The 13,443-nt window shown below is 36.4% G+C and overlaps 1 protein-coding gene across 1 annotated transcript in view; it reads left to right on the forward strand.

The window, feature by feature from the left end:
* The window catches only part of LMBR1 (limb development membrane protein 1), a 55,865-nt gene extending 44,131 nt beyond the window's left edge, over nt 1–11,734 (forward strand). The window contains exons 10-17 of the mRNA XM_054390275.1: nt 2,032–2,112; nt 3,142–3,218; nt 3,477–3,554; nt 4,420–4,493; nt 4,719–4,809; nt 6,292–6,358; nt 10,617–10,778; nt 11,383–11,734. Coding sequence (XP_054246250.1) covers nt 2,032–2,112; nt 3,142–3,218; nt 3,477–3,554; nt 4,420–4,493; nt 4,719–4,809; nt 6,292–6,358; nt 10,617–10,778; nt 11,383–11,465 — 713 coding nt within the window. The 3' untranslated portion in view covers nt 11,466–11,734. The remainder of the gene's footprint in view (nt 1–2,031; nt 2,113–3,141; nt 3,219–3,476; nt 3,555–4,419; nt 4,494–4,718; nt 4,810–6,291; nt 6,359–10,616; nt 10,779–11,382) is intronic.
* Nucleotides 11,735–13,443: the final 1,709 nt, after the last annotated feature.

Here is a 13,443-nt window from a genome sequence, read left to right on the forward strand (position 1 = left end):
ATAATTACTTTTTTATTAAGGAAACCCAACTTTTTCTGAAAAACTACATGTGATGATTACTTTTTTAAAAAACTCTGAGGCATTAAGCTAACATTCATATTGCAGGTACTTCAAGTTAGTAGAAGTTGTTACAGAACAATGTTTGTAGTTCTGGGATTTGAGATATTTGTATATTTGAAGCTCTGTAAATATTACCATGTACACATTATGTCATTGATACAAAAGATAAATGTTTAGTCATAGCCCAGAGGCTATGTATATTTTTGCATACAGCAGAAATGTGTGTCAAAGAAGAATGCAATTAAACATTTAAAAATCAAAATTTGAGACAGTTGTGTGTCTCATTGATAATTTGACTGCATTGAACAAATCAATATTTATACTTTGAAGTAAAATGATTAGATATTTTAAAAAGTTCAAGAAATACTCTTTTAGATCTTGTTTTTCAGGTAAGACCTCACTGTGCTGGAATGTGGAGAATGTAGGAGCTGGATGGGATGAGAAATTTACCTTCTTACCTTGTACTGAGATGGCTGGATGGATGAGCAGATAACAGAAAACAGAGAAATAGTGGGACTGGACTGTAGAGTAGTGTCAGTGTGCCAGCAACCTAAGTGATACTTAGCTTTTGTATGCAAATGATCAAGATAAAAGGCAAAAAGCCTGCACAAGACTATTAATCACATAGACATTTATTAGAGAGTGTTAAACCCCCCAAATATCTGGAGTGTGGTGCTATTGCAGGGTACCCCACAATCAAAGGTGAGGCCAAGGGTAGGGCATGGCCAACAGCTGAAGAGTTGGAATCAAGAAAGAAGGTAACAGGGAAGACTTGGGGTTTATTAAGACCTTAAACTGTTAACTGTTACAGTGTGTTTTTTGCAGAGTGAGCTTGGCCTGGTATAGACATAGTAAATATGAGTCCTCTTATGTTTAGGTGAGATTATTTAGAAATAAAAGGGATGAAGGTGGAGCAAAGATGAATGGAGTGTTTCTAACTTAGTCTAGGAAAAATATTTCCTTTTCTTTTTCTGACTGCAAAGAGTAAAAGCTAAAGTAGAAATAGTGGATCTGTAGTTCGCATTGCAGAGCTGTATCATTGAGCACTTTGCAGTGTTTGTAGAGGAACTGGAATCAAGGAGACAAACTACAATGTGCTTGCTCTGGGAAAGATGGTTGATTGGACGAAAATGAGAGACTGAGGAGGAGAAGAATGGAGAGGCAAAATGGTCTGTGTTCCTTAGTGCCCATGTAGGGATAGGAGAAACTTTAAAGCGGAAAATTAGCAAGGGAGAGAGGAGTTAATGTTATGGTTGTCAGTTTTGAGCTGATGCAGAGAGTTAAAGTTGTATGACAGTGACCATGCATATGCTGTAAACTGTAAAAAGGAAACTGAAAGAATGTGGTTGCACGGGTGGTTGTGAGGAAGATCTGATTGTGGTTGTCTGAGGGAGTTCTGCAGCACAGAGAGTGACCAAATCGGGCAAACAAATGCGAGCAGATGTGTCAACAAAGCAGGTCGCAAGTATGGATGCAGTTTACTGAGTAAAAAAGTCTGAAAAAGGTGAGAGAGAGGTAGAAGCTTAAGCTGGAGGTCTTAGCCACTGGCTTACTTAGTTTGGCCATCCATGGATTGTTTACATCCTGATGCATGGAATCATACAGAGATACAAGAATGACACATTTGAGCCCTTCTATCTCAGGCTGCCACACTGTATTTGCTTTTTGGACCTCTGCAACAGCTTAGCCGTAGTTCTCACTTGCAGCAGATGGTCAGCAGAATAAGCAGGGATCACAGAAGGGCACGCTGTGAAACCTCTAATGTGTTGAACTTTTTCTGGGTAGACAAAATTAGAGGGTTCTTGACTAAGCCTGTTTTGAAAAGCAGTTGAAGAATCTCAAAGACATAACTGTGGTTTTACACCACAGCTGTTAATGTGATGATGCTTCCTAAATCTGAATGTCACAGTGTGTTTTACAGTACTGTTGTTAGTCCCATCCTAAACGAAGTTCTGTCTTCTGTTTTGAAAGGTGCATCTTCCACAGTGGAATACCAGACAGCAGAGTTGGAACGGGAGCTTGAAAAAGTGAAAAGCAGGAAAACGAATCTGGGTACTGCACTTCTTTTCTGCTGTTTCTTGTGCAATAAATGGCTTGGAGATGCTGTGTTTAGCTTGTAGCAGCCACTTGATTGATTCCAGTTTGTTCTTGTCTGAGTTTGTGCATTTGCAGTCCTTGCAGATGCTCACAGTTTCTACAGTTGCATTGCATGTGCCCCTCTAACAAATAAATTTAAGTAGGGAGTCTGAATTGGATCTTGTTTTAACATAATTTTAGAGAAATTGTAACACTCCTGATTTCCTTGCATGGTGCTCAATAGCACAGGCTTTTCATCTGTAATGATATGCTTGTGATTATTTGGGGGTAGTCTGAGAGCATTACTTTCCTCTCTGTTTTTGATTTATTTCTATTGATTTATTTCTATAAAAGTCAAAGGGTGTTTAAAAACGATAGGCTTTTAGCAGGTTTATGTCTTTTGAAACTGAAAAGTTACACTTCTGGTAATGGCAGCAACTCAACAGGAATCTCCGTACTTACACAAAGACTTGCAGGATTTTGCATTTATCAGTGTGTACTTACAAAACTAAGACTCTGAGAAAAACTTGTTTTCTTTTTAGATATGGTAGTTATGTCCAGTGAGTTAGTTTTGTCTGTCTTGCCTTATGTTATAAGAGGAAAATACTATTTGTATATTGGCAATTCCCTTCTGTCCCTTTAGGTCATACTTAAATACACAAGAAAACAGCATGTTTTAGAATTCAGTGAATTTTAAACTTTGCAGAACTGCTCTATGATGGGGAAAAAAACAGTTACAGTAAAACATACCTGTAAACAAGAAAGAAAAATCTGTTGCTCTCTGTCTCCTCAGCTTTTCTCTAAAGAGGCTTCATATTTTTGGCACTGCTTTATACAGCTCTTCAGAACAGATATTTTTATGAGCTGCTTGGTGTTACTTCAAGATAAGGTTACTTTTGCTACCTTAAGTTAGAACAACAGCTTATAGAGAACTGAATAATTTTTCACTTGTCTTATTCTAAAATTTTCTACGGTGTTAAGCTTCTGGTTTTCTTTTCTGAACAGAAAGGCGGAAAAAAGCTTCTGCTTGGGAAAGGAATTTGGTCTATCCAGCTGTTATGATATTGCTACTGATTGAGACAGTAAGAATTTTTGTGCTCTCTCTTTTTTTTTTTCCTTCTCTTTTCTTTTTCCTAAAAAAAAAAATAAATAAATGAGGAATTCTCCAGTCATTTGGGCAATAGTTTTAAAATTTGAGTGATACCTGTTTAAGCAACAAAACTGATACTCTTTTCCTGAGCATTTAAAAAGAACTTAACATAATGAAATTGGTTTTGGATAAATGTATGCATTTGAAAAATGTGGAATGTTTTTAAATAATTGTTTCTACTTCTTCATAGTCCATCTCAGTCCTCTTAGTTGCTCTCAACATTCTTTACCTGTTGGTTGATGAGACTGCAATGCCAAAGGGATCAGGGGTAAAGTAAATTTCTCTTATGATTTTTATAACTTTAGTAAAGCTTTGCAACCTTTACAAAAGTGTAAGTGAGAACTTCTGAGCCTCAACCTTTACTTTGCTTCTGGGTTTGGGTCCTGTGCACACATGAGCATTTATTACATGTGGTGTTACAGGGAGTTCTCAATAAAACTAGTCCAGGACCTTGATGAAGATGCAGTGATCCAGTAACTCAGTAAATCTGAGTTTGCGTTTTACTCATGCCTCCAATTTTATATGGATTAGAAATGTTCAATTTAAGAAACTATGTTAGAAACCAATATGAAAAGCCATTATTGGTTTGGGTGGTTCTTAGAGAACATGACTTTTTCCCTCTCCTTTATTGCAAAAATACTTTAAGAAAGTAAAGAGCAGTGCACAGAGTAGTAGTTCTTTCATCATGAGCGGCTTCTTAGTAATGCTTTCCCCTGTGTACCAGCTGCATATGAGCTGGCAAAGCTATAAAAAAGTGTTTAGAAGTGCTGGCCACTTTGCTTTTGGAATTGTGAACAACTAGAAGTGTCATCTTTTAAGACCTCTCATTTTAGTTTCCAGGGGTAATTGAGTGTGTATAAAAGGCAGCATGGTGGGTAGGTGCAGCCTACATAAAATGTGAATTATTGTATATTCTGCCTTATTAATCCACTTCACTCAACTAGCTAATATGGTTGCGGTTGCATATGATGGGAGGTTTGCAGGTTAGAACGTCAGAATACCCCTTAAATACTGAATTGAGAAAAGGCTTTATTTCATGTAAGTTGTTGGGGGTTCTGGTGCTGTTAGAAATTGACTGTATGGACAGCTGCATGTATCTTATTAAATGATGTAAACTATTTTTCTTCTTGTAGGGGCCTGGAATAGGAAATGCATCCCTGTCCACTTTTGGTTTTGTGGGAGCAGCGCTTGAAATCATTTTAATTTTGTATCCTTTCTTTAAGAATTCTGTCTCTTAACAAGTTTTCTGTGTAGTTTTCTGGGAGACTGGTAATTTATTAAGACATTTGCCTGGAAAGAATAAAGAGACAGGTCAGTCCTGGAGCACTCGAAGTGTTTTTGTTTCTTTGGTTCTTAAGACTTTTAGGAGACTGCTGAGAACTTGAGTGAAGCTTGCATTCCTTGGAGGTTCTGTTTCCCTTGATTCTCACAGCTATCTTATGGTGTCCTCTGTCGTCGGCTTCTACAGTCTTCGTTTCTTTGAAAATTTCACTCCCAGGAAGGATGACACAACTATGACAAAGGTAAGGTAAAGTCTGCGGTGGTGATAGCCCGCTCCTCTCTCTCTTCCCACCCAAGACAAACTGACTCTTAGCTAGTAATTGCCCGGAATGGCTCATTTGCAGTGATCAGTATTTGTTTGTAAGCTGCGTAAACACAAACTGGAAGATTTTCAAAATGCTGAATGAGTGGGAAAAAGGATGTGCTCTGTTTAGTTTGGATGGCATCCATTCACTTGTAAAAAGCCAGGAATGGCAGAGCTTGTTAACTAGCTATAGAAAAGCTAGTGAAAGAACTTTTTTTTTTTCAAAGGAAACCTATTGCTAATGAGTAACTTTGATTGTGCTAACTGTACTTCAGGGAGCTTGTTTGAAATCTGAAGAACTTGGTTGCTAGACAAAGTACAGACAAAATAATTGAAATTTGAATAATTAAACTAAAAGTGGGGAGGTCTGTTCTGCTACATTTTGCAGTCTGAAGCTAATTTGACTTTCTACAATTTAGCATTGGCGTCAGAACAACAAACACTCTTACCTGACAGGGAAGAACATGCCTAGGTTTTGGGCAAAATGTTCTCACAGCTGACAATAAGAAGTGATTAGCAACCAAGGAACAAATGTTGAATTTAATTATTTTTTTCCATGTGTTTCATTGGCTGTGTGTGTTGGGGGTTTTGTTTGTTTGTTTTAATTAAGCAATGGGTAAAGACATATTTACTTAAATTGTTGGAAGTGAGAAAGTAGGTAAACACAAAGAATGGTTGTAGTAGATAGGTAGTAGGGAGTTGGAATGTTCTTAGTGTTTTCTATTGATTGTTTACAACACTCCAGGAACAGTGTAGAAAGAAACAGTGATTGCACAAATGTCTACCTGCTTTTGAGAATTTTCTGTTGTTGTGGGGTTTTATTTTTTTTTTCCTTTTGGATTCTGGTAGAATTAGAGGTGAAGAAAAGTGATCCCTTTTGAGAGAAAGTTTCAATTACTCTTTATAAAGGCTTCACAAGAATGAGAGTAAAATCTAACAGCTGTGAATTTTTTCATACTATTTAAAGTAGTCAACAGGCATTCAGTTGAAAGGAAACTCTTTGTTGTAGTTTTTTTAATAATGCTAATCCTGCAAGCAGTTACATACATCAGCTTAAGCTTTGTACCAGTTTTCTGTGCTAAGCCCATGGAATGGTCTTTTATGAAAAGTTTGCAGGAATTAAGTAAACAGTTGATGCTTTTACAACATGGTAGTTTTGAATTATTTGGAATCCAAACATATATAACACTTTGATTAAAAGCAAACAATTACATATTTGATTTTTTTTTTTTTAAACTCATTTCTTGGGGCATCTTTATCTTGTGTAATGCCATATGGAGAGGTGTGACAGAAGTAAGCAAGACTAACAGTATGTTACTGTAAAAGGCGTTAGGTTCAGTTTGAAAAATGTAACCTTTTCCTTTGTTTTTATTCAGATGTCCCATTTATAATTTAAATGCTGTTTGTCATTTTCAAATAGATCATTGGAAACTGTGTCTCAATCTTGGTGCTGAGCTCTGCTTTACCAGTGATGTCAAGGACACTAGGTAAGTGAAATGAAGTATAAAGCACTGTAATAAAGGTTGTTTTACGTGCGTTTTAAAAAAACAAACAAGAAATAAAGAATTGTACCTTTCTAAGTATGTCTTTAATTTGCCATTTTTTTCCATACCACCATGAGCTGTGGAACACAGATTCAACATACATGAACTGTAGAGCATACATTCCAAAAATAAGAGGCTGAACATTTTCTAGAATATATATATATATTTATTTATTTTTAGGTCAGATTTTAAACATAAAACAGGAGATGCTGAGGAAGAGTAGATATGGTGACTGCTTTTTCAGAGCAGTATAAAATACTTTTCATTTACAGTGCTCATATTTTGTGGAAAAAAATGCATTTGGGGATTTCGGCTATAAAATTTTGAGATGATGTTAGGTGCAAATGTCTTTTTAAAAACAGTTAATGACTCTTCATTGAAGGTTTTATCAGCAGTAGTACCAGGCTACTTCTTTAATTTTCCCTAAAATACTCGTTTGCATTTTTTGTTACTTCTGTTTTCAAATACAAAAATTTAGAATCCGGCATTGTAGAATTGAGGAAGTTCTGATTTTGTCGATAAGAACTGGCGGTAGCATTTGAAGTGGAAAAACTGTTTCAACCAGTTGGAAAGACAGGATACCTTCACTTTAAGTGAAGTATCTTCACTTTAAGGAGATAATCTTCAGCTTGAATTCTTGAAGTGAGATTGCAAGGCTGTTACATGTTTAAGCAGTGCAGAATACTTGCAGCTAATGTGAATTTCATTGGGAACATTAAAAGGAACAAAACAAAAATCTTCACCTCAGGCTGTACAAGATTGAAGTACAAGCTTAGGAGTTCAAGCTCAGGCCCACAAACCAGTAATGTGTAGCCAACAGTTCTGTAGCTAATTTTTCTTCTCAGGCAGAATACTACCAGATGAAGAGCAGCTAATGTTTTTTTTCCAGCAAACTATACTGTATATTTTCATGTTCTCTATCTCTTCAGGTGTTGAGTTTTATTAAATATACTAGATAATTTCTATAATAACTACCAAAAAAATCCATTCCTGTAATCCATTTTGGAAGGTTGAACCTTAAAACACACATCCTAGAGATTTTTAAAAATCTCTAACAAAACTTCCCCAAAAGGCAAAAGTATCATTCAGGTATTTAAAATATAGCCCGTGTGATAAAGATAAAATGAAAAATTAATGATTTAGAATCAAATGTTAATATTAGTATTGTATCCACTAAGTTACTGCATTCATCACTTGTTTGTTTTTTTTTTTTTTAATAAAATTCATTGTTAATGATCTATGAGATTAACAGCTGATAAATGGATTCTGTGAAAGCAAGTATACATGCTGGGTGCATTGTTGTCTCATAGGAAACAGATTAATGGTAAAACTCACTTTAAAAAAAAAAAAAAAAAGACTAACAAATGAAATTCCTGGATAGTTTGCCATAGAGATAAATAAAAGAAGAAAAAAGATGGAACAATTAGCACACAGCTAACAAATGCCCAGTCACAGCTGTCCAAACAGGATTAATAGAGTGTATTAGAGTACAGTGAGTCATGTGGTGCTTTGCAAAAATATCAACATGTGTTGTGCTACACGCTCCTGCCCTGTGGCACTGAAAAGATGAAAAGAAATAAATATGTTAAGCAGATTCATAGTCTTTTCACTTCATGTGAAAAAAAGGTGAATTTCTAAGACTGTACAGAAAAGACTAGACTTGATCATTATGGGAAAAGTAGAAAAGCAGGTCATCTGATAGATGTACTGACCTTTTTTGTGTTTTAAGAATGGTAAGAGAAGAATTTTTTACATGTTTCCTAGCATTCTCATTAGATATGGAGGTGGTGTGATGTCTCTAATCTGTCATTCTTTTAGAACTCCAGGAAAGTTTTTAATACAAGAACTTATTTTCCTAAGATAACTCATTTTTAGTTCCATAACTTTTCATCCTTTTAGTAATTTTTAAACAATGTTTCCCACCTGCATCCCCTGAGAAACAAAGTAGGAACAGGACTCTTAATAGCCAAGAATACAGAAACAAAGAATTGCAGTCAAAATTGAATTTTCTAATATATAAAAGTTTTCCTGGAATTCTGCTCTTTAATGTTATGGGTTAAGTAAACAGTGCTTTGAAACTTATTTGTATGTACAGTGTAAAAGCATAGCTTATCTGGTTTTTTTTTTTTTTTTTTTTTTTTTTTTTTACCTGAATAATTCTGCAATAGTCTAGTTGGTAGATTACGTCCAAGGAAGTTGGTGGCATGTTTGTGTCCACTAGAGCTGTAGCTTTCTGTTCAGTTAGAGAATAGTTTTTCAAATTACAGTCTTGGGAACTGTTTTATTCTCTGGGGTGAGTACATTTCTTGTGTAAGAAAGTCATCAAAAACTTTTAAACGCTTTTCTTCCCCAAATTCACAAAATGATACTATGTCAGATCTTTTCTGATGGGCAGTGACTTCTTGTTTTATTTGTAAGAGGAAAATTTGTGGACAGCATTTCCCCACCTGCTCTAGTAGAAGTGTCTGGCTTCATTTTTGTTTGTCGTTATGAGGCCTGTGCTATTCTTCTGAATCTTTTTGTGCCAAGGGCTATTCTCCAGAGAATTCTTTACCCAGTGCTCTACCTGTTTTGTTTCTTTTCCTTGAAAGGTCTGGAATCCTGTATGTCCAAACCTGATTTTCTCAGTTTTCCTGTAGCACTACAGTCTGACTAAAACACTGCTTCTTTGGAAATGATAAGGACACTGTTTGCCATCGTGTGAAAGCAGCTCTGTGTTTATTGTCCTTTGTTTACCCACTAATTCAGTCAGCCAGTTTCTTCTTTCTATGCTAAGACCTTCTCTGGGTTTTGATATTTCTCCCTGCCTCTCTTGCTATTTTGATCAGCTTGTGACTTCTTTTCATTACCTTTTGAAACTCCTTCTTCCTTTAATTTTCTTCATTTTGGCATAGATAACAAACGTGCCTTAGATAACAAATTTGACTCCCATGTTTTGTGTTTAAGTGGCTGATGCTGGGTATAAGAAGCATGCATAACTGTTAACATGGCAGCTGGCTCTAAGTCTTGGATATCACAGTACAATGAGATCCATGAGTGCCAAGTTTGCCCTTTAAAGGAAGGTAACTGACCTGTAATTCTGTCTCTCTTCATTGATTATCACTGTCAAAGTCACAGTTCTTAAAAGTCCCAAACTCTTTCAAAATTAGGTGATAGAAAAATTGCTTCCAGGGCCTTCAGAGTCAGGGTTGTTTTCTGACTGCCTAGTTTGCTGCTGCCATTTTAGTTCTGGGTCATAGTAAGCTTCTTTCCTTTGCCCTGGTGATCTCAGCCCTGAGGGTGTGCATCAGTGCCATCAATTGTGCCAAAAGTTTTTTGGGAACATAATGGTTCGTCAATCCTGGACAACTGTTACTTGGGTATCCTATCATCTTTATTCAGTGCAGGTCTTGATGCAGATCTAGCAAAGGAACAACATATGGCTCTTCCTCTTCTGCTTTCTGGGATGGTCCCTACAACTTGCAGACAACTTCTGTGTTTCAGGGAAGTTTTGCTCATTTAGCTTTAGTGATTGACTAGCTTTTGATCAGCACAAAACCCAAGTGTCAGTATTAGGAGGTCCACTGTGGAAAAGACCTGTCAGCACTATCTTTCAGCCAAGTTCTTTTGCTTTTGTGCAAATGCTCTGTGGCTATAGTGGTGGGTAGATGTGGGAGAAAAACTGCATTTGCAAAGGTGGCTTTAAACTTTGGTTAAAAAAACAGGGACTTGGGGAAAAAAACACTTACAAAGGCTTAGTATTTACTGTAAGATGTTCTGGCTCTTGTGGAAAGGTTTTTTTCTACTGGTACGTTTTAATAAGAAGGCCCATGGGGCCTGTCAGCCTTCTCTGGGTTAGGTAAGGAATTAGTAGAAATGGATTTCAAGCACTTTTCCTACTAAAACTGACTTTTTCCTAGTTATATTTACTGAAATACAAAAGTAAGAGTCTTGTCTAGAACAGACAATTTACCTCAGCTCACATTATTCAAACATTTTATTAGGAAACTTAAATATTTTGGTAAGTTTATAGTGGCCAGTGAAGTGGAAAATGATCTTGGGAACATTGTCTTGTGTCTTTAACCATATGTCTTATAGTGTGTCTGAAAGAAAAGTCTGAAAGACTTTTGCTTCCATATGCAAAAAGTAACAGAATGAAATTTCTGTTTCCTGAAAAATGTAATCAAGATTTCAATGTGAATCTTAAATGAAATTTTACCAGGAATCACCAGATTTGATCTGCTTGGAGACTTTGGAAGGTTTAACTGGCTGGGCAACTTCTACATTGTATTATCTTACAACTTGCTCTTTGCTATCGTGACAACATTATGTCTGGTCAGAAAGTTCACTTCTGCTGTGCGAGAAGAGCTCCTGAAGGCATTAGGTAAGACAGAATTGAAAATTTAGTTCATACATCATTTCCTTCCTCTAGCATTGATACCTTGAGGTGCTACTGCTAAAGTTGTGTTACAGCTCACAGAAAACTTGCATTTCTGGTGGAAGTTTGTGTTAAGGTGAGAATATATAGCTTTGAGATTTTCTGATGAGTCCAGAGCTAAAGTACAATGTTGATCTTAATGACACATCCCTGTACTTATTTATCTGCACTTAGATTTTTTTCCCCAGCCTTTTTAGAGCACAGAAACGTTCTCATTGCTACCGCGCAGTTATGCCAGAACACAACTTGTGTGTGGGTTGGCTTTTTTCTTTTTTTCTTGAAAACAATTTATTAATTCCCTGAAAATAATTTAGTGGAAATATTGTCTGCTTTGTTGTGATGCCTTTCTTTTTTTTTTTTTTTTGAGCACAACTGATGGAGTTTCCCAGAAGTAGTTCTTACCTAGGCTAGGAAGTCAGTTCTAGTCTTCAGCAAATGCGAAGTCCTTAATTACAAAGGAGAATTTGGATTGTATGCATTCTTCTGAACACCTGTATGCACAAAAGATGAGAGAATCAGAGTTTTTCTTTTGTTGTGTAATATTTTGCAGGATTAGATAAACTTCATCTGTCAAACAATCCAAGAGACTCGGAGACAAAGCCGTCTGCAAACGGGCATCAGAAAACACTGTGATTAACAATCACCTGCAGTCAAGAGCTGGAATCATCAGCCTCATGCATTCCTGTCATCTCATCAGCATTTTCCTATGAATTTTATTAGTTGATAATTTGGGTCCAACCTTGTCTCATTTTTTTCATGCTGTGTGCTTCTGAGGAGGTTAGGTACATCAGATTCTGTTCTATCCAGTGAACTTTTGTTCTACTTGTTCATTTCCCAGTAAGTTAATGCAGAAGGTGCCTTGGAAGACTGGAAGCTGAAGAGAATGATCCATTCCTTTGTATTTGTTGACAATCTTACGTCTTTAGACATAAATTTGTTACCATTTGAATGCACAATACCTCCTGTGTTACAGACACAGCTATAAAAAGTAACTTTGGGACTTGGTTAAAAAAATGTAAAAAAAAAAAAAAAAGAAGAAGAGAAAAAAAAAAGAATACACTTGAAGCCCAATATGACCCTTGCTGGAAATGTAAACTATCTGAAGTAGGCAGCCTTGAAAGTAGATTAAACACTTCCACTAAGAACATGTTAAAACTGACAGTCGCTAGTAGGCATCACAGTCCCTCTCATGCTGGCTGCAGTGGGCTGCTCACACTCTAGTGGCAGGGAGCTCTCTCGGGAGGCCAAAGGCCAGTGTCTTCAGCTTTATGTTCTTAGCTATAAATGCCAGGTTGCTTTACTGGTAGTCAGACAACAGAGTGAAGTACAAGATGAAGATTAACTTCAGTGTTGAATCTGAGCCTAGTATGCTTTGTAAAAAAGCTGTGTAGACCCCCTGTCACAGCTCTTACAGTTCTGTAAGCTATTGTGCCATGGAGGTCATTTACCTTACCAAGTACATCCCTGTAAAATTCTTGATGAACTACTGTGTATAAGCAGTACTTGTAATCAATGCAAGTAGCACAGGCCTAGGAGGCTGCAATTGCAGTTTTTTACAGTCTTCTTTAATTTGAATTAAATTATTTCTCTGGATTTATACGATAGTTACCAGGATTTCTGTTCAGTGGCATAATGCAGTATCTTTCAGTAGCCTGTTTTTAATGTACACATGACCATGTATATAGACCTATATGTGTAGATATCAAATTCTAAGCTTATAGTGATGATGTAGATGGCTTGGTAAGTAAAACTTGTGTCTTCAGTCATGACAGAATGAACTTCTGTGGCATTACAGTTGGACTGCTCAGAGGCCTTAGATTCAGGATGGTGTTGGTGGGTGGTAACATCCCTTTTCTTAGCATTACTGTAGCCTTTGGAATCCTTTAAGCAGTTTATAGTACAGGAAAAAACCACCAACCAAAGCCCAAGTAAGTATTCAAATCTGGTTGCACTTTTTTCCTGCTGTCACAAGTAATTTTCAAACAGATTGGAAAGTGTGTGCCCGTAGTGTAGTGAGGCAGATAACTTTGCTGTTTGTCTCCCATTTCTATAAAACAAGTATGTGTCTCTGCAGTTTGAGGTCTGATATGTGATGGAGCAGTGACAACTGGTTCTCCAATGTGGTTCTGAAATAGATGAACCTTGTGCCAGAAGCCCTTTGGCTGTTCTCCCAAGATGGCTGCTGTGGGCTGTAGACCTTATGGCTATATGTGTGAATATGAGCCTCTTTTTTTTTTTTTTTTTTTTTTGTCTAGAGTGTTTCAAATATCAAGCTCTAATATAAATGAGGATTTATCTTTTTTTTCTTGCAGCTGCCTTTTCTCACTTGAACTGGGGCATAATGTAAATACTGCTGTAGAGTTATTTTTTATGTGTGTGATTAGTATAAACTCAAGGCTTATTCAAGTGACTATTGATGTACTGAGTCTTGGAAGACAAAGTAAAATTGCTTGATTTGATTAAGATTTACAAGTATCTTTTCTGTTGTTTGAATTTAATGCTGGCATTTTAGGGAGAAATCTTTTTCTGACTCAAAAGTTCTGCAACCAAAACCAAGGAGCTCTAATTAAAAGTTGTTTTAAAATGTGTTTACATTTAAATACCAAGAGAT

This window comes from Indicator indicator, chromosome 20 (genome assembly GCF_027791375.1).
Source record: "Indicator indicator isolate 239-I01 chromosome 20, UM_Iind_1.1, whole genome shotgun sequence".
Classification (NCBI taxonomy): Eukaryota; Metazoa; Chordata; class Aves; order Piciformes; family Indicatoridae; genus Indicator; species Indicator indicator.